The sequence below is a fragment of the Oryctolagus cuniculus genome, chromosome 13, assembly GCF_051225735.1.
Source record: "Oryctolagus cuniculus isolate XC-2025 breed Fujian yellow rabbit chromosome 13, ASM5122573v1, whole genome shotgun sequence".
Taxonomy (NCBI): Eukaryota; Metazoa; Chordata; class Mammalia; order Lagomorpha; family Leporidae; genus Oryctolagus; species Oryctolagus cuniculus.
In genome coordinates, this window is record NC_142879.1 from 44,009,087 (window position 1) to 44,030,191 (window position 21,105).

At 43.1% G+C, this 21,105-nt stretch overlaps 1 protein-coding gene across 1 annotated transcript in view; it reads left to right on the forward strand.

The window, feature by feature from the left end:
* The first annotated feature begins 727 nt into the window (after positions 1-727).
* Positions 728-21,105, forward strand: part of MRC1 (mannose receptor C-type 1) — a 110,814-nt gene continuing 90,436 nt past the window's right edge. The window contains exons 1-3 of the mRNA XM_002717356.6: positions 728-1,080; positions 14,293-14,694; positions 18,213-18,386. Coding sequence (XP_002717402.1) covers positions 1,020-1,080; positions 14,293-14,694; positions 18,213-18,386 — 637 coding nt within the window. The 5' untranslated portion in view covers positions 728-1,019. The remainder of the gene's footprint in view (positions 1,081-14,292; positions 14,695-18,212; positions 18,387-21,105) is intronic.

A 21,105-nucleotide genomic window follows, 5' to 3' on the forward strand; every position in this document is an offset into this window, starting at 1 on the left:
AAATAGATGAGGGGATTAATTAATATTTTGTTTAATGAAAGGTCTTTTTTTTTTCATTTTAAGAAAAATTTCCACTCGCCGTGAAATTAATCTACATCTTTTGACCAAACAGCCTGATTTTCTTCTTCCTGAGAGAGGACCCTTCCGAACTTGAAGAGGCCACCACGGGTAAGGCTGGATAGCAAGGCTTTATTGCAACTCCTTTACCACTATTTTTTTTTTCTGTTGTCTAGAGAACTTTCTGGAAAGGGCTTCTAGAACTTTCTCCCTCCTGGCCTTAATGAAGTCTCTCTTAGGTCCAGCCTCTCTTGCTTTTCTTCTAGCGAGGAAGAAAGCTCAGTGTGAATGGTTTCTTTAGAAGCTCTAAAAACAAAAACAAAAACATTGCCCATGAAGACTGAGGACATGGGCCTCAACCCTTAAGCACCAGGGCTCTGCCATAAAACTGATTTTTAGTGTCGCCTTCCTGTCCCTTTAGAGTGGGTGTCCTTTGCCAAGGGCCCCCTGAGGGGTTGCTTCCCGGGGGAACTCAGTTTTCTGGCGCAGGTAGTAGCCTGCAGTTTGGTCTCCACCCAGTGCCAACTGAGGTCTGAGGAGGCCAGGAAGCCCTCAGCTCTTTCACTTCTCCCCTTTGCTGCAGACAGGGCGGGCCTCCCTGCCCTTCACCATGGCCTTCTCTCCTCCCCGCCCCGCCCCTCACCCCCGCCCCGTCACCCCTCTCCTCCACGTGTCCCTTTCTCCCCTTGCTCTGTGTCTGCCCTTCTCACAAGTTAGCTTACGAAGCAAAGTTGTAACTTTGAATTCCTGTTTTTCCAACCACCCTCATGTGACAGGATATCTCCTTATTGGAGGTTTTCCCTAAATTCAGGAGCCCTTTAAAAGGGAGAGCTTCCTCTCCACTTCTTTCCACGGGGCAGCTCTGAGAGCATGGACTAGGTGGCGGGAGCTCGGGGGCCCTCACTTGTGAGTTGCTTTTCCTCTCCCTCCTCTCCACCAGCGGCAGAAAAGACAGCGGGGCCATGAAGCCGTCCCTACTCTTGGCTTTTGTCTCTGTCATTCCGGCTGCTGTTCAGCTGTTGGGTAAGTGTGCTGGGAGGTGGGGCTCCCTGGCCTGGGCGCCCTGGCGCACCTTTTCCTTTGGGGTGGATGTTGATGGAGTGTTCTCTGCACCTGCCTGAGGTGGCCAGCCCAGCTCCCTGCGCCTCTAGTGAAACCCGCTGACTCAACCTGGCCCCCGGGCCCTGGAGCTGCAGCTGGAGGTGGGAGGCTGCCCGGCGCTGGGCTCCCCAGAACTTCTGTCTCCCGTGGTTCCTGCCCACATTTTATTTGTTCAGGAATTTCCTGCTCTGTGGTTCCCTCGTTCTAGTTTTCAGTCCAGCCTCTGAGTGGCCGAGAGGAGGGCAGCGTGGTGCCCCTCATCCTAGCGGTAAGGATGAGATCACAGGTCAGCTCCCAAAAGGGACTGCATGCCACCTGCGCACCCCTGTGCTCTGTGAACCCTTTAAACCCTTCATAATTTTTGTTGCTGGCAAGCTCATCTTTATCAGTGTTTTGACTGTTCAAATTGCTGCACAAGCAGATCTATTCCTCTTGTTTTGTTTACTTTTTTCTGGGAACTGGTAATTACTCATTAGGAATAGATTCAGAGCTTTTCAAGTTCTCGAAGACCTTAGTGAGTCTGTCTTTTCTACTCCTGTGGACTCAACCTGCTTAAGCTTCAGGATGAGTGCCTGGAAGTATTTCATTCCCAGTCCTATGTAGAGAGCTTATAGAAGGAGTCCACGTTTGATTTGTGGCTCCCAATCCTCGTTCCTTTATATCAAATCAACAGTTATGAGCTGAGCGCCGTGTGCTCCAGGCTGTGCAGGTGGGGCTGGATGCTTCCTGATGGGAGGCTGCTGGACAACAGACAAGGGTCAATCGTGTGCCCACTAGGGAGCAGTGATTATCAAAATACGAACAAAGGTGGTACGCTTTACTCTGCCACTTTCGAGCTGTGACCTTGGGCGAGCCACTTCATTTCTTTGTGCTATAAAGTGAGGGAGAATAATATTAGTTGTGCTGATGCGCCAGTGAGTTAGTGTGGAAGACATTCAGAACAGCCGATGGCCCATAGGAAAAGCTTCCCAGGTATTAGCTACAGGAGACTTCAAAGAGCCTGTGGAAAAAGGGAATCAAAAAGTCACCTGTGTTTTCCCTGAACTCGCTGAAGACCACTTGTATGAAACGTTGTGCGATTTTTCCTCAATAGTCATTAACTGTCCCCTAAAGCAGTGAATTAAGGATTTAAAAGAGAAGTTTCCCAGGAAACAATGCTTAGATTGTTGCCAGGAGATATTTTACTCTGACGATAAAGCGGTTCTTTGAATGAGTAAGGGGTGAGGGGTGGAGGTTTGGCCCTGCAGTTGACACATACCTATTCCACATCTGAGTGCTTGGGTTGGAATCCAAGCCCCATTCGAGTAGCTGGGTCCCTGTCCCACTAGTGAGAGATCAAACTTGGCTTCCCACTGCCAGCTTTGGTCCCAAGCTGCCTGTTGTGGACATCTGGGGAGTTAGCCAATGGATGGGAGATTGCTCTCTCTGTCTCCCTGTCTCTTAAATAATAAATAAACCAACAAATCAAAGATGCAGGGTGCTGAAAGGGGAGCTGTTAAACTTGGGCTTGTGAAGACCGCTGAGATAGGGTGTGGCCTTCTCACGGCCTCTTTTGCAAGATGTTTGTCTTGGGAAAGAGTTGCTAAAATATTCTTCATGGCACCAAAGGGGAAAACTAAGACAAGCAAAACTCTTCTGTGGATTGTGTCAACCCAAGTAGACCATTCTACTTGGGGGGGGAGGGAACTTAAAGGGAAGTAGGTGACATGCATCCAATCCAATCAAGATCTTATTACTCAACATTTAATCCGTATTAACATATTGGACTATTTTCACGTTTATTTTTTTAAATGAATTCTTCAAAACCTTACAGCGCATCTCACTTCACACCAGCCTTTTTTAAAGTGTACAACATCACTTGGTTGCCCTATTGGGCAGCTCAGCTACAGTCCTTTATTCGCTGTAAACCGACTCAGTGATGCTGAGCAGTGTTTCTCAGTTCGCGTAGGACGTCCCCTGCTGGAGCGCAGGATGTCTGTCTCTGACTGATGTCTTCCTCCGGAGGGCAGATACTGGAAGAGGAGGGAGGTGCTGGGGATGTGCTTGCTGGGAGAATTGGAAACAAACAAAACGAAGCAAGGGGCCCTTTCCAGATTATTTTTCCAGAGCCTACAATTCCTATTTTACCTTTTGTGGCTCCCAGTAGCATCGAGGGAGTCTCTCCCCTTGTTTATTCTTCTTGCCCTGCTGTCTCTTAGGCATTTGGCCCCGGTGTTCAGGCCTCCATGGGGTTCTCTCTCTCTCTCTCTCTCTTTTTTTTTTTTTTTTTTTTTTTGACAGGCAGAGTTAGACAGAGAGACAGAGAGAAAGGTCTTCCTTCCGTTGGTTCACCCCTGAAATGGCCGCTACGGCTGGCGCACCGCGCTGATCCGAAGGCAGGAGCCAGGTACTTACCCTGGTCTCCCATGGGGTGCAGGGCCCAAGTACTCGGGCCATCCTCCACTGCACTCCCTGGCCACAGCAGAGAACTGGACTGGGAAGAGGAGCAACCGGGACAGAACCGGCGCCCCAACTGGGACTAGAACCCAGTGTGCCAGCACCGCAAGCGGAGGATTAGCCTAGTGAGCCGCAGTGCCGGCCCTCCATGGGGTTCTAATCACAGCAGTCACAGGGAGAGCAGCTCAGGCACAGAAGTGGGACCCCAGCAGAGGAGTGCAGCTTAGAAATGAAAGGGTGTGGCTCCTGGGCAGAAGTATGTTGGCAGCCTTAAAACTTTGTTTGCAGAAAGAAAGAAGCACTGATTTGATTTGTGGTGCTCTGATTTCTGGGGGTGGGGGGTAATCCCATCATGGTTGATTGCAAACTGCCAGTGTGATGCAACTGGAGGCAGAGTTGGGAAGGATGACAAAAACCAGACTCTCAGTGGTGAGTGCCACTGCCACAGGGCAGCACTGAGCCTTGCTGGGCTCTCAGGATAAAGCAGAATAAGGGGCTCCATGGCATGACGGAGCCTAGATCAACTGCTACGAGTGAAAACGAGGGGAAGTCTTGATGTAAGAGAGAGGCTTTGGCACCATAGGGCATTAAAACAGAAAGGAACTTGGAGATGACCAAGTTTTGAGGTCATCATTTTATAAAGGAAGCAATAGGCTCAGAAAGGCTAAAGGGCCAGAATGCCATTATCTAGCAGGTAGAGGCAGCCTTGGACATCACGCTGCAGCTCTCAATTTTCCATCCCGATTGAATTTCTCGCTGTAAATCGAAGACTAACACATGCAAATTAGGTAACTCCTGCTGTGTCATGTTGGGAGCTCACAATGGGCTGGAAGCAGTCAGAATGTGGTTCACATTCACGTTGGTGTCATGCTAAATCCTATAATCCTGATCCACTTCCTATTTCAATTTCCTCATCTAAATGCTAAGGAAAGGAATTTTGTTACGTAATTGTCATAGTGATGATTCTGATAATTGTTCTTGAAAACTTTGATCCAGTAAAAGCATGTCTTACATTACTTTTTAAGTTATATTTACTTATTGCAAGGGGGGTGGGAGAGCGAGCAAGAGCACTTCCATGTGCTGGTTCACTCTCCCAATGGTTGCAACATCCTGAGCCAGCCCAAAGTCAGGAGCCAGGAATTCCATCCCAGTGTTCAATGTGGGTAGCAGGAACCCAACGTTAGCTGTTATCTGATGCCTCCCAGGCAGGAAGCTGGATCCGAAGCAGAGGCTAGGTTTTCCAACACGGGATGTGGGTGTTCCAAACAGTGGCTTAGCCCTCTGTGCCACAACACTCACTCCTAAATGTTCTTTTTTTTTTTTTTTAAGAGATATATTTATTTGAAAGTCAAAGTTAGAGAGGGATATATATAGAGAGAAATATCTTCCATCCACTGTTCACTCCCCAGATGGCTGCAATGGCTAGGGCTTGGTCAGGCTGAAGCCAGGAGCCAAGGGCTTCATCTGGGTCTCCCACATGGATACAGGGACCTAAACACTTGGGCCATTTTTCCCTGCTTTTCCCAGGCCATGAGCAGGGAGCTGGATCAGAAGTAGAACAGACAGGACAAAAGCCAGTGCTCATATGGGATGTCAGTGTCACAGGCAATGGCTTTACCTGCTACACCGCAATGCTACCTCCTGTTATTAATGTCTTACAGTGCCTTAATTTATAGCTTTATCATAGGTATGTGTGTAGAGAAAAGGCATAGGTAGGATTCCTTCTATTTATGGTGTAGTGTTCACCTGGAGGCTCTGACTCGACCTCCTATGAATAGGGGATGGGAGGACTATGTTACTGTGCATAAGTGACCGGAGCAGAAATGAAGATCTTGGGGGGCCATGGCTTCCCAGCAAGCAGGTGGGTGGGTGTCGCTGTATGAGAGAACTGAGGCTCCAAGGATTAAGTGGGCTGCAGAAGCCAGCAAGCGAGGAAGGCCCAGGGCTACCTCTTGACCATGATCTCACTCTGAGGCTAGGCACCATGTATCAGCCAGAGTGTGCTGGTCAGGAAAGGTTTCAGGGAACAGTAACAATGGACTTCAAAAAGGCTGTGTAAGATGATGTTTTGAGACAAGTTTATTTTGGTGTAAAAACATTTTTGGAATCTATGAAAATGAAGAGGCTTCCAAAAGCTCAGAAATATATATTCTGGGCCAGGGGGTGGGCTATACATGGATTACAAATTTCTTTAACACGAAAATTAACTTATCTTTTAATTCCATTTTCCCACAACTTGTTGAAATATCCTGTATATTTAAAGAAGGACCTAGGTCCCTTCATTTATATCACTTGTCAGAATTTTTATTTCAAGCGGAGGAAGGGAGGGAGTTAATATCTGTGAAGTGTTAGCCACCTGCAGAGGGACCTGCTGGGTGCTTTACATAAATGACCCATTAAGGACTTCACAACAAGTCCAGTGGAGGTAGAGGACTTTCTAGAGATGAGGAAATTGAGGCGAGGATGTTTAATTTAAGTCCGATAAAACAGCCTTAAATGGTAGAAGTGGGATTTGACCGCAAGTCTGGCAACCCCAAAGAGCATCCCGCTCTTCACCATGCCCACTGTGACCTCCAGGGCTGAAGGTGCCTGGTCTCTGTATTCTGTTCCTCAGTTCCTCTGTGTGGCTGCTGTACCAGTTCCCTGATCCCTCTGGTCTCATCTTGTCCTGAACTGTTTCACACTGTATTCAGGATGGAGTCTTCCAGGTTCATAACAGTAAGACATATATTGAGTAATGTCCATGTCAGGAGCTATGTTAAGTACTATAGTTAAATCATCTCACTTAATTCTTACAACAATGATTAGGTCCAACTATTTCCCTGTTTGGTTGCAGATGAGGGGATGGAAGTACAGTGTTGTTTTGAAGGTGATCAAGGTCATCCGATAGCCAGTAAGCTGTGGATTCTGCCTACGTGGTGACCAAACAGTAGGGCTCTGATGATGTTGTGATAGTGTTGACATGATACTTGATTTCAGTGATCAGTTAGCATGGTTCTTTATGAAGAAAGATCGGTGCATGGTCATTCTTGCTGCCAGGTGTTTATTTGTTTGCCTTGAAGTTGAGGCGTAGGTTGAAGATGTATGAGCAAGTGGAGAAGCTGGTGAATGGAGAAACTGGCGAGTGGAGAAGCAGGAAGGGTGGGATCCAGGGCACAGGGAGTGAGGTCAGCAGGAGCAGGAAGGCCTCTCACACCCAGATGAGACCGAATTGCCTAGAGGAGGGGTGGACATTCATACATTTAGGAGGTAGGAGGGTGACTGGAAGAATTTCATGTTCCCCATCTTTTCCTTAAAGTCAGACTGTTTTGCCCCCAAAAGGCCACATGCAGCAATTTAAATTAGTAGGTTCTCTGAATATTTGGTGAATGAATGAAAGAGTGAAGTGAAAAATAAAGTAATTCTCAATGTTTCCTAGATTTCCCCGCCAGCACCCAGCACAGCTGGTTGCATGTTCTAAGTGTACAACAAATACTTTTCACTTCTTTTCAGTTCTGGTGGTGGTGGTGATAGGGGTACAATGTAGGTTTTCCATTTCTCCTGCTATGGCTGATGAATAATCAGTGTTTCTTAGTCTGGGCTCTCCCAGCAGCTGGCTTGTGACAGCTGCGCTCTGATTTGAGTCATGTAGGGTGTTTTTTTTTTTTTTTTTGGCAATCCCAGGAAACACCGGCAGGGGTGTGGGGAAGTGAGACAGGAAGACGGGGGTGCACTGCCAAGCCAGTAACCGCTGTGAGCTACAGGAGCCCAGTGCTGCAGGAAAGCTCTGAGCGATGGTGTGGGATGTGTGCTTAGGGTCCCCCCAACAGAGGCACCAGGCTTCAGCGGTTTATCAGTTCCCACCCATCACTGGGACGGGCTCCTCCGCAGGGGGTTTATTAACTCTCTGACCCGTCTGGTCTGTGCCGTGTACAGGCATAAGGGGCTCTCATGGTGAGGACGAAACCCCAGGCTCAAGGATGTGGTGCTGGCATTTGGGAACAAGGCCTGTATGCACTGAAATGTCAAAGGCCGAGGAGGAATAAGTCAGGTCTGACTGATGCTGCTACAGAATCCTCACACATCTGCCTCTGCTCCAGCTTCTTCTTCTTTTTTTCCTCAAGATTTATTTATTTATTTGAAGGGCAAAGGGAAAGAGAGAGAGAGAGAAACTTTCATCTGTTGGTTCATTCCATCTGGGTCTCCCGTGTGGGTGGTTGGGGCCCAAGCACTTGGATCATCTTCAGCTGCCTTACCAGGTGCATTTGCAGGGAGCTGGATCGGAAGTGGAGCAGCCGGGACTTGAACCAGCGCCCATATGGGATGCCCACATGGCAGCTTAGCTCACTGTACCACAATGCCAGCCTTGAGCTTCTTGTCTTCATATACATTTACAGTGGGCAAAATATATAAGAATATGTAACATAACATAGTTATATTCCTAAATAGTCACCTTTAATAAGCTAATTTTCTTTGCTAGTAGGTTTAGAAGTTTAATTATATATTTAACATTAGGGAGTAATTTTTTTTTTAGCTTTGTTCAAAACTTTATTTTCTGTAACTGTGAAAGTGCAATTAAAGGACGATATTTGGGACAGAATTCTTAAAGATACGTGAAGAAGGTTACTGAGTGGTACATAACTTGGCAAACCTGCAGCAGCAGGTTTTATATAAGGAACAGATCACCCATAAACAGCTCACTCACAACATCAGAGTGCCCAGTCTTGGCTTCCTTCTCTTCAGCTTCATCTTCATTATCAGTAATTTTATTCATGTTTTAGAATTTAGTTCAAATTGAAGGTATAATCAGAGGATAGCACTACTCCTAATCTAGGTAATACTAGTGAGCACAAATACAGTGTCTTCAATGGCAAACACCCAAGTTTCAGTATTATGCCAAACTTATTAAAGAACATGATACTAGCATTTTTACAATGATAGAATAATAAAAATCATTAGGGCAATTTATCAGGTTTATCATGCACATCAAGAGAAAGTGTGTAAATGTAGGGAACAGAGTGTAAATTGTTGAGTATTGTCAGGGAGAAGTGAGAAAATTAAGACAAACCATGCTGGGTAAAAATACATAGGAACAAAAAGATTTCAGCAGGCAATGGTAAGCAGAGAAGCACCACATGGAAGTATGGAATCATTGTTTAATCAATGGATGCCCTATTCTGGGTTCACAGCTGGGAGGTAGAAATACACTTGGAGATGCAGAGGTCCCTTATCCTCTTCATGATGACTTTTATGCAATCAAGACAGTTTTCTCAGTCATTCTCACATGGAAGCAAGGGTCTTTATGCCATGATCTCAGTTGTGGGCTCTTTCAATTATGCTTCCTCCACTGCTGGACTTAAGTATCCTGTAAGTGGAACAGATTTTCTTCTCCAGGAGAGCAGCTGTCTGCTTGATGCTGATGTTTGCTCCATCTCACACATATCCACGAATCCAGCAAGGCTTGCAGCATCAGTTTGAACCTCACTATGGATTCTGACCCAGCACTGCATACATTATCTTCTCTACTTCCTCTCCAGTCAGTGTACACTTGAGTCCATTTCTCAGGAAGATGAGGAGAGGGAGACATCCCTTAGGTTGCAGGGACCCAGTCTCAGAGCTGTTGACTCCAGACACAAAGGGGAGCCATTGACTCCCCGCAAGGTAGCTAACGTGACAGCTCCGATGTCTTCTCAAAATCCCTTCGTGGTTGCCAAAAATGTTACCGGAGAAATTGCAGGGTTCTTGTCTTTGCGCAAGAAAAGAATTCAGGCATGAGACAGAGAGTAGTGGGAGGTAAAATAGCAAGGTTTATTAGGGAAGGGACATCCGTAAGGACGGATGGGCACCTCTCCAGACAGGACCTGAGAGAACGCCCAGTCGCTCGGACTGGGGTGGGAGGGAGCGAGGTTACATGTTGAGAGGAGAGATTACTCCTTGCCAGACTGGGCAGGTGGCTCAGCAGAGAGGCAGAGGGCTGAGCGCCAGGGAGTAATTTTAAAATGTTAAAATGTGCCTAAAAGAAAATTCATGCCAGTGTTATTGGATGGTTAGTCTTCTGTTACTCTCAACCCGACCTACTGAGGAGAAAGTTATTGCATTTTTCTCAAATGTAATTTTGCCCTTTTATTTTTGCTCTTGAACTAATGTAGCACCATGAGTGCTACGGTGCCTAGGGAACTTCTCTCTTCGGTTTGTCTTTGGGTTGTCACTAGCATAGTGCCTGGCACATAGTAGAGTTCACCAATTATTTGCTAAAAAAGAAATGTAAGATCAGTAAGATAAAGTGAAGGTGGAGGGAGAATCAATTCTGTACAAAAATTTCTGCTGTGTAAATATTAAAAAGAAAGCAAAGCCCAAGAAAAGAAAACCCACACATCTAATCCCATAGGTGAAATTACCAAGAAATGAATATAACTCTTCAGCTGCCCTCATTTTCTCAGCCTTGAAATACTTCTATTACAATAATATAATTAGTAGAGACAAAAAATACAGTGTTTATAAATATATCACATTTGGTGTGACTAGTAGTGACAAAAATGCCACAAGCTGTCTTTTGGTCAAGGTCTTCAACAGGCTGTCAGAGGAAGTGCAGTGTTTTCAGATACATTTCACAGAGACAAAGCTACATGCTGACAACTTGGAGAGGAGAGAAAGGCATGAAGGCATCAACAGAAAGTGATCATTCTCCGTTTCCTTGTATTGTCAGCAAAGGCAATATCAAACTTACACTGCTTCCTGACGTCTAAAGACAAATAAAGGAAATAAGAAGAGCTGTGTGTATTGCAATAGAAGCTTTTCATTTCCATGTACTCTTCCCGTCAATTTAAATATTTTTTACTAATTGCTCTTTGGTGGATATCAGCTTTCAGGGGAAAAACTAATTTTAAATAGATGCATTATCATAATTCTATTACTAAACAATGATGACTTTGGGTAATTCATCAAGCTGCTTCCAGTTTAATGAATACTCTTGGAATCATTCAATTTGTATCGGTGAGAGACTACGATAGTGAGACAGAATAAGCAGTTTCCTCTTCTCGCGGAGTATGCATGCCCATAGACGGATACTGATAACACATAAGTAAACAAATCATGATTTAAGATGGTTATGGACCATCTATAGAAAATAGAAAAGTAAAATTAGGATGGTCAGCTCAGTAAGGAGTTGACATTTGAGCTGGAACCTTAACAAGCATGCTCAGAAGAGAGAATTCAAAAATGGGGAATCACACAAGTAGAAATGAGGTCGGAGTGTTTGAGGAACAGAAAGGTGGCATGTTTGGAAGACGGTGAGTGAGAGAGAGAGTAGGGTGAGACCACAAGGGTAGCTGGGCTGGGTCATGCCCTCTCGGGTTAGCTGTGATGCAGGGGCTGGAGTTGTGTGTATGTGTTGTTTTCCTGGGAATAGTGGTACCACTCTTGAAAGGTTTCAGCTGTTGGAGGCCTAGAAAGAAAACCTCCTTCCAACCCAGAAACCTTTTTCACAAAAGTAGAAGAGAAAGAAAAAAATTTATAGTTGTGTAAGCATTCAACCAAATGGGATGCTCATCACAGGCAAACCGCTAAGGAGACTGTGAAAACAGAAAGAAACCTTTGCTCTCTCACGTAGCTCAGGGGATACTACCCATTACTCTGGGTAGGTTTGCAATTTGGAGTCTAGTGACAAGCCAAGCCCATCTTCTGGGAAATTGAGAGATTTGTCAATGTTTTCCTTGGTGGTGGCATTCCAAAGACAGCAAGACCATGGGGGCAGTGGAGCTGGTGACAGGAGAAGGCTGTGTTAGGGTGCTCCAGAGAAAGAGAATCAATGTGTGTAGGGAAGTTGGGTTGAGAAGAGGGAACAGAATTATTTAAGGACAATTATGAAGGCTGGCAAGCCCAAAATCTTCAGGGCTAGGCTGGAAATTCAGAAAAGAGTTGATTTGCAGTTGAGTCAGGGTAGTCTAGAGGAAGAATTTTTCTTCAGAATTCACCTGATTGGAGGAGGCCCATCTACATCGTGTAGAGTGTTCTGTTTTACTGCTGATTGAAATGATAATCCCATTTGAAACAACACAAAATAAAGCTACACAACAACACTCAGACTGGTATTAGACCAAATATCTGGGTACCATAACGCAACCAATTGACACATAAAATTAACCGTTGTAGTAGATTTTTTATAGAGCTATTCATTACCTCCCACTCTTTCCCAGGAAAATGTGGAAGTCCTGAGAATCCAGGACAACTTTCAGTAACAAGAACAGGTCGAACATGGGAAGGAGTTGAACTAGGTGAGAGGAGATTCAGTCAGGCACTGTGTGTTTAGGTGACAACAGAAGCAAGTAGTCTGGATCCAGGCTTTACTGAGTCCTAATTCCCAGAAATGACACCACACAGATGATTAACTCAGCTGAGGAAATCAGGCAGAAGTTCAAGATAGCGTAGAGTTAGGAACCCAGGAAGGATAGATGCGGGAAGTCTGAAACACTTAGGAGCAAGAGCAGACGGAGGAGCTCACTAGGAAAAAATATCCTTCTGTGGCAAAGATTCAGTATGAACTTCAGAACTGATCTCAGAGTGGAGGTGGTGCTCACCTCCCTGGCACTGAGAACCATAAACGGCACATGGTACGTGAGAGTTCTTTGTAAACTGTGGAGGACCTGACCAGTGCCGCTGTTCTTTGGGAGTGTTCCACTGGGATGATTTGAGTACAAAGAAAGAGCTCCCTCAGATATCTGCAATCCTACCAGTAGAAAGAATTGAAGAAAACTTTGCAAGAAGTGCTTACTTTATTTTCATCTTGCAAAATTACAAGATAGCCAATTCCTTTCATTTGTGTATTTTTTGAAAAAAAAAAATAGAAAAAATTTTATATGAACTTAGTTTTGATATATGGGGGAAAACCTTACCAGATCCAGATCCTCCCACACCCCCTTTTGTGCAAGAGGAAGTTTGGATTTGCCAGCTAGCAGCTCGGTACTCTAAGTATGAGCCATCCATACGCATTTGCTTAACTCACCAGTCCCAAATTACAACTATAGAACACATTCTTATTTAAGTTTTTCTCGTAAGATATTAACCCCAATGACATACAACTTGTCATTTAATTATCTTTTGTTGTGAATGTCACAAATTATTGAACATTAAAACGCATCTTTGTATCTTTCTGCTTATATAAAGGTTACACTGAGTATGCCAAGGAAATGAAAGTTAACACAATACAACTGACACTAACTTGTCTAAATGCTACATCTAAGCTGGGTATATATTGTTAAAAGGGAAAAATAAAATAAAGTAAAACCAAAAACTTTGAGTTGGCCTAACCTGGGATACCCCAAAAACACTTAATTTAAAAAATACACAAGACAAGAACTGAAGATAAAATTATTTAAACTAGAAACAATTTTTTTTTGGCCTACTGTTTAGATAACAGTTAAGAAGGCTGCTTCCTTTCTCTCTGTCTCTCTCTCTCACTGCCTAACTCTGCCAGTCAAAAAATAAATAAATAAATAAATAAAGGCTGCTTCCCCTATCAGAGTACAGAGTATTTGAGTCTCAGCTCTGATAATGATTCCAGCTTTCTGCTAATGCCCACCCTGGGAGGCAGCAGATAATGGCCCACATAGTTGGGTCCCTGCCACCCACATGGGAGACCGGAATTGAGTTCCAGGCTCTTAGATTCAGCCCCAGCCCAGCGCTGGTCATTGTAGGCATTTGGGGATGGGGCTCTTTATGCCTCTGTCTCTAAAGAAAACAAAACAAAACAAAAACCCCTAGTGTTATTATTAGGATACTTATATCTAGATTTCATCTACCTATCTGAAGGAGGGTCAGGGTGTGTCACACTTAAAAATCCTATTCTAGGAAGGGCCATATTATGAAATGTGTATTATGAAAAAACTATGCATGGATCTTTTTTGGCACTAAAATGAACTTAAGATTCCCACTTTCCACAAACTTTTGGAAGTATGCTTACATGTATTTCATTTATATTATTGCATTCAATTATCCAAATTTTCTTTGCCCAGATTGATGTTATATTCACTTCTATCGTCTATCTGCCTTTTACATTAACTCCACTATGATCCATGAGCATTGTTTTTAAGTGGCCCTTTTCTTAAGGTTCCTCCTAAAGATTAAAATAGCTTGAAGGGGCCGGTGCCGCGCCTCACTAGGCTAATCCTCCACCTAGCGGCGCCAGCACACCGGGTTCTAGTCCTGGTCGGGGCGCCGGATTCTGTCCCGGTTGCCCCTCTTCCAGGCCAGCTCTCTGCTGTGGCCAGGGAGGGCAGTGGAGGATGGCCCAAGTGCTTGGGCCCTGCACCCCATGGGAGACCAGGATAAGTACCTGGCTCCTGCCATCGGATCAGTGCGGTGCACCAGCCGCAGCGCGCTGGACGCGGAGGCCATTGGAGGGTGAACCAACGGCAAAAAAAGGAAGACCTTTCTCTCCGTCTCTCTCTCTCACTGTCCACTCTGCCTGTCAAAAAAAAAAAAAAATATATATATATATATAGCTTGAAGGATGATTGCTGACTGCCCAGGTGCTACCTGTGTCAGGGTCTCAGGCCAGCCCCTCTCTCCAACTTTAGGGATCTCTAGAAGGGAGCTGAGTGGGCCCAGACAGAGTCACCTTCATCTCTTTTCCTGTAATTACACATCTTTGGGGAAACAGAAAGGTTGGGAACTTTTGACCTAAAATGTGTCTTTCTTTCTTTCTTTTTTTTTTTCTAACAGACACGAGGCAATTTTTAATTTATAATGAAGATCACAAGCGCTGTGTGGAAGCCATCAGTTCCAGTGCCGTCCAAACTGCAGTTTGCAATCCGGATGCTGAATCACAGAGATTCCGATGGGTGTCTGAGTTCCATGTCATGAGTGTTGCATTTAAATTATGCTTGGGGGTGCCTTCCAAAACCGACTGGGTTTCTGTCACTCTATATAATTGTGACTCAAAAAGTGAATTTCAAAAATGGGAATGCAAAAATGACACACTTTTTGGAATCAAGGGTGAAGATTTATTTTTTAACTATGGCAACAGACAAGAAAAGAATATTATGCTGTACAAGGGATCTGGTTTGTGGAGCAGGTGGAAGATATATGGAACCACAGATGATCTATGCTCCAGGGGTTATGAAGGTAAGCTGGGAATTTGTTACCCCTGCGTCATATTGTTCTCATTTTCTTGGTTGTAAACTAACTCAGTAAAATAAGCCTGTTTGTGTTTGGTTTGTACTAGAAATACTAACTGATCACTTACTTTTGTTTTTGAATTATTCTATTCTATGTTCTGAGACAACGTGGTGGTGAATACATGTGGTTGAAAGGTCCTGAATGTTACTTTAGTGATTTGTAATTAATGGGCAGACATTCCTTTTAAATTTCTCTAAGCTTTTTTAGAAGTATGAGTTGCAATTTTTAGAAAGTAATTTCACTGTCGGTCTTTGGCCCAAAGCCTCCTATTTATTATTATAACATTGTAGTGATAAACAAATTTGATCAGACTTTTCTTTACCTTTGGATTAAGTTATCCCTGGAGGAATGGTTCTGGGAACAACATTCTTAGCATATTCAGATTGACTAAAATGAAATTTTGGCACATTCCTTGACAATTTGGGTTTCTAAATATTTCTGATTTTTTTTTTGTCTCCCTATGAGTATTTAGAGGGTATAGTAACCAAATGATTAGGAAGTCTGAGGAGTCAACCTATAAGTTAACAGTCAGCAGATTTAGTTAGCTATCTTACACAGTGGTAGTAACAGTAGGATAGGTCATTATTTTATTTGTTGTTGGTCCTTGAGTTCTTGAAGATGAAATAAAACCAGATTATTTAGTCTTGTACAAATTTCATTCTCTGGGGGCTCTCTGAGAAAGAAGTAATAAAAAGAACTTGAAGACTTTTATAAAGGCTGGTCTCTTGCATCATCTGATGTTATAACCCATTTCAGATTTTGGATACTTGGTTACTGTGAAGTGTTATCTAAAACAACCTCAAGGTCAGAGGAAGAGCCTGCCTTTGGGGATATAAGATTGCCTGTTTCCAAAATTGCTGTTACTAGGGCTGCTACTATTGGCTGGATCTAGTTTATCATAGCTAGAGAGAGCATACGAATTCATGTTAAAAGGTAATTTGCCAGTTTTCCACTTTCCATCAGTAAAAGGGGTCAAGAAAAGTAGGGATTGAAGGAAAGTGAGAGGAGAGCTAAGAAGTGAGTAATCTGAAGGCATTTATTGAACATAATGTCGGGTTGGAAGTGATATGAGAGGTAGCTTCAGTAACACAATCTTCCAGGAGAAACTCAATAGAAAATGATAGGGAGGACAAGAGTGAATCCAACTTGAATAAAATTCTACAATTGTGCTAATTGAGGAATTCAACCTGAGAAAGATTGATGCTATGACTTTGGACTTGCTTTATTTTAGAATACCATGCTGTAGCTCTCTCCCTCTCACTTTGTTTCTTCCTATTTGCTTTGAGACAATATGCACAGGATTTAGGATAGTGGTCCTCAAACTTCATTATGTTCAAGGATCATTTGGAAACCTTGTTAAAAATGCAGATCCCAACTCCCCTTCCCACCCAGATATTGAATTAGCATATGAAGAGAGGGATCCAGGAATCTCTTGAGGTCTGTTTATGAAAACCTGAGAGATTCTGGTGCAGATGGTACATTAACCACATTTTACATACTCTCCAGTGATGTCTTCACACTTAATATCCTTCAAGAGGGTCTAGTCACTCAGAGTGATCTTAAATTCCATGGACTTGATAATGCATTAGAACTGAAGACCATTTATGGGGGACAGGAGATGGCTGAGGCTAAGGATTATTTTAGAATAATAGAATCAAAATTGTAAACTTGGATGGATTTAAATATTGTCTGGAAGTTTGGACCATAAGAGGAAGAATAAATTGACCACAGCTACATGGTTATCCTAAGAAGTGGCTGGGGTGGAACTTGGTTTTACTGGCCTCGTCAGTGCCTGGTAATAGAATGGCTCAGAAATTACCAGGTAAATACAGTTAGTCAAAAATGTCCATTTCTGATTGGCATCTATCAATCTAGCCCAGAAAATTTCTGGCCAACTTAATGAATAGTGCAACTAGCCCTGAGGTGGCCTTAATGGGTTTTCTTCACAGGAAGGAAGAAGTGTCCAAGCTAATAAGAGTGATAGTTATTTCTGCTTCCAGCACATTCCTTGTACAATGTGCGATTTGGAAGCCTAGTCCTGTAATTTACAGCTAGAGCTGTAGGAACACTTTAAGGTTATTAATAACTAGCCAACTGACAAAAAGGTGGTAGTTAAAAGTGAACCTGGTCTGCAAGGGGGATGGATAAGTAAATGAGTAGAGGGAAAGGACAGAGAATGAGAAATTTGCATTTATTATGCTCTTAATGCGTGCTGTGTGATTTGCAAACTATTTATCTCAATAATAAATGTCTTTTAAGAACTTTTTTAAAAAAATATTTATTTTATTTATTTGAAAGACAGAGTTACAGAGAAAGGTAGAGACAGAGAGAGGTATTCCATCCGCTGGTTCACTCCCCAATGGCCACAGTGGCCAGAGCTGAGCCCATCTGAAGCCAGGAGCCAGGAGCTTCTTCCAGGTCTCCCACGCGGGTGCAGGGACCCAAGGACTTGGGCCATCTTCCACTCTTTCCCAGGCCATAGCAGAGAGCTGGATTGGAAGAGGATTAGCTGGGTCTCGAATCAGCACCCATATGGGATGCCGGTGCTTCAGGCCTGGGCTTTAACCCTCTGTGCCACAGCACTGGCCCCTTTTAAGAACTTTTAATTCATAGAATGTATGAAATATAATTAAGAAAAGTCCTTCCTTATATGGATAAGAACATGACCACTTATGGCAAAAGGACAAATACTTCAGTGTAAAAGGTTATAATCTTCCAACCCTACAAAGGCAGGGTTGAGCATACAGAAGCATTTAACTATGCAGGTTAACCTTGTTGTCAATGGAGATGCGTCTGAAAATCTGTAATCCTTTTGGATGAAGTCAAATTATAATCAAGAATGATTCTATATTTATTTCAATGTTCCTTTCTAGTTGAATCCACACCTTCCCACCTGATGTGTTTGAATTCAGCTTTTAAAAGGACAGAAATTGATTGTTGATGGCATCTAATGGTTTTGAATGGTTTCTTTGAATGATGTGGATCAGAGAACTATGCCAAAATCCCTATGTGTCCTATGTAGTCATTGTTGAGAGACTAAGGAGGGGACAGAACTGATGGGAAATGGTTGGAGAGGATTTAAGTATTGATTTTGTATTTGGGCTATGCAGCTTTATGGTTATTTTCATGTAAAGGTTCAATAATTCTGTGATTCTAACCAAGAAGGAGGATGGCCTGTCTCTGTTTTAGATGAAATGCTGACTGCTATTGCCAAAGAGGATGAAGAGAAGTCCATCCCCAAAGAGCAGAAATAACTAGAGCTATTCCTAAGTGCCAACTGCTGAAAATACTCAGCAAAAGGCAGGAGGAGGAGGAAAAAGTGGGAGAAAGAAAAGGAATCTCCTGGGTGGGAACAGCAGGCGTGATCAGAGGAGTAAGAGATTCCTTCAGTGTGTTTCCTGTTGGAAAGACAATGTTCAGAAGTGTCACTCACATTCGAATTGCAAATCCTTATGTTTCTCTAGCCATGTATACCCTACTGGGCAACGCAAATGGAGCAACCTGTGCATTTCCATTCAAGTTTCAAAACAAGTGGTACGCGGATTGCACAAGTGCAGGGCGCTCAGATGGATGGCTCTGGTGTGGAACAACCACAGACTACGATGCTGATAAGCTCTTTGGATTCTGTCCAGTGAAATGTAAGTGACTGCTTTCATTGAGGAACGTTTGGCAGGCTCAGGATGACTGCACAATAAGACCTTGCATGGATCTACAGCATTTTTTTCCCAGAGTGATTTCACCTGTATTATTTTTATTATATCCCACCACAGCCCCTTACTGTTATCATGGTCCCAATTTTAGGGTGAAGAAAATAATCCTTAGTGACTGAAGACCAGCATATAGATCCTCTGACTCTGAGTACTGGACACTTAAAAGTTTATTAATTCATTTGAGAGGTAGACACACACACACACACACACACACACACACAGAAAGGGGGAGAGAGAGAGAGACAGAGAGAAAGAGACGGGGGTGGGGAGAGATCTCATCCAATGGTTCATTCCCCAAATGCCTGCTCAGTGGAGGTGGAGTCCCAGATGGACTTCCAGGCTATTGGCTTGGCCTGGCCCAGCCCTGGCTGTTGCAGCCATTTGGGGAGTAAACCAGTGAGTAGAATATCTTTCTCTCCGTCTCTCCCTCTCTCTAACTCTGCCTTTCAAATAAATAAAAATAAATCTTTTTAAAAAGGCTCTGTAAAGAGTCAGCGGGTTTTAGGTGGGAGACGGAGCTGGAGCCCAGGAAGAGGGACAAGGAAGAGGTCTTTGATTCACCTTCCTCATCCCTACACATGCTCTTTCTGTTTCTGGCTCCCCACCTCATCCCAGACTTCTTACCCCTTGCTCCCTCCTGCTCATTCAGACTGTTTCAGCGCAGCTTCTGTTCCCTGGCACCACCCGGAGCTCTCTGTCCTGCTCCCCTGCGAAAGGGCAGGAAGAGGGGAAGCATCTGAGGAAGTCTGGATGGTGTGAGACTGCCTGCACTATGAGAGCATTACTCACAATGAAATTTTCGTGACCACAAATCTGCATCTAAGCCTTATTATAAAGTAACACAAATTCCAAATATTATCTTCATCTGTCAAATTAAAGCCAGCTTCTAGGCATGTAGTTGTTTGTCTTTTTTGATTTATAATCCCTAAGCATCCCACTGAAGAGAAATTATTTGATTTCTCAGCCCTGCACATGACTGTACACATCTTCTGCATGTGGCCCCTTTGTGCTGGGAGAAGGCCCCCAAAACTCACAGGTTCCACATTCATAGGGACACTGCTTGTCTGGTCTTGGATGGGGTCTATGTATTTGCCTCTGTTATATCAACCTTTAGAGATCTGATTTTCATTAGAGTTTTATAGATGTCTCATTTTTGTATGAGAAGTCTTTGTCTGCAAGAATTGAGATTTTTTCTGAAGATAAAACATTCGCTTTGCAGTGATCCAGGAGTGTCTTTCTACTTCATTTAGAAGGAATCATGTTTTCTAAACCTGCTATTCTGGAATGTATAGGAGTATGTATTTCATGGGTTTGACTATAGCAACCTCTACTTCACTGAGGCTGACAAATGAGTATTTGGATACATATGTGATTTAATGAATGAAATGTGAGAGCAAATGGAGTCACCCAGTCATACACACAAAATGCTCACAGCCTTGGATATGTGTTAGAAAAATACCCTATGATCAATGGAATAGTTTCTTAGTCCTGTTCTGTTAATTTATATCATCACAGCTAAATTTTGTATTTTTTCCTATTATGAAAAGTAAAACGTTGCTTTATTTCAGTATGCATTAAAATTTTAAAGCACATTTGATTAATTTCATGCTTTCCTTAAAGGGATTTGAAATTTTCCAATCTATTGTATTTTCTAGTCCTTCCAAAAGAGTATTTTATTTTATATTAACTTTAAAATAGCAGGTTCAATACAGGAAAGTGAGGAACCAGTTATTGACCTAGTGACACTTAATGTAAGCTGTTCATTGTCCTTTACATTGTTTATTGCAATGTTTTCCTTCTATTTAGACATTCATTTTCAAGTAACATGAGAACAGGAAAAGGAAAAGACCCTGTTGTCTCAGTTCTCCAGAGCTTGCAACTTTAGCTTTCAACATTGGTTGTGCTGGTTGATTGTGGGAATGTGAACTCTTTGGAGGAGATGATGTATAGTCAGCAAACCTATACATTCACTGAGAAATAAGTGTTAATTCCTGGGTTTGAAATGCAAAATATTCTTTTCTTTAAATGAAGAGAAGAGCCAATTATATTTCCTGCTTTGGTCATTTTCCTTTCCTTTCCTCTGTGCCTGGGCAGGAAATACTCCTTGATTTTAGTATTCACTTTTTTTGTTTACTGTATTATAAACAAAGCCGCCAAATATCTAAAAATTTTTGTTTAAAATGCCTCCATCATCTAATAAACCCAAAGTAATTCTCATTTGGTTGATCTCACTTACATGGCCATTAAACTTGAAAGGCCTTGGGTAATTATAATTTAGCATTATGTGTTCAGCTTTATTTTTATATAAACATATAAGGGTGTTATAGTTAAAATATCTTTCTATGCTGGTGTCACATTTTGAGTAACTTTCTTTCTCTTCCATGTGCCAGGGGACCACAGGTTTCATATCCTAAGGTTGTGGGATGTGTATGCCTAAGAGGTCACGGTGGTTTCCCATCAGACACAAGCCACAGTTAGGTACATGGGTAAAATTCACCACAATGCAGGCTGTAGGTTTATGGGAACTGCCCAATTTCATACCAAGTTGAGTACTTCTCAGAAAATTTGAGAAGTTATATAATCTCTTTTTCTCTTATAAATAAATCAAGAGTATTCCTTCACATGGCTTGTAAGTAGAAATTGTTAT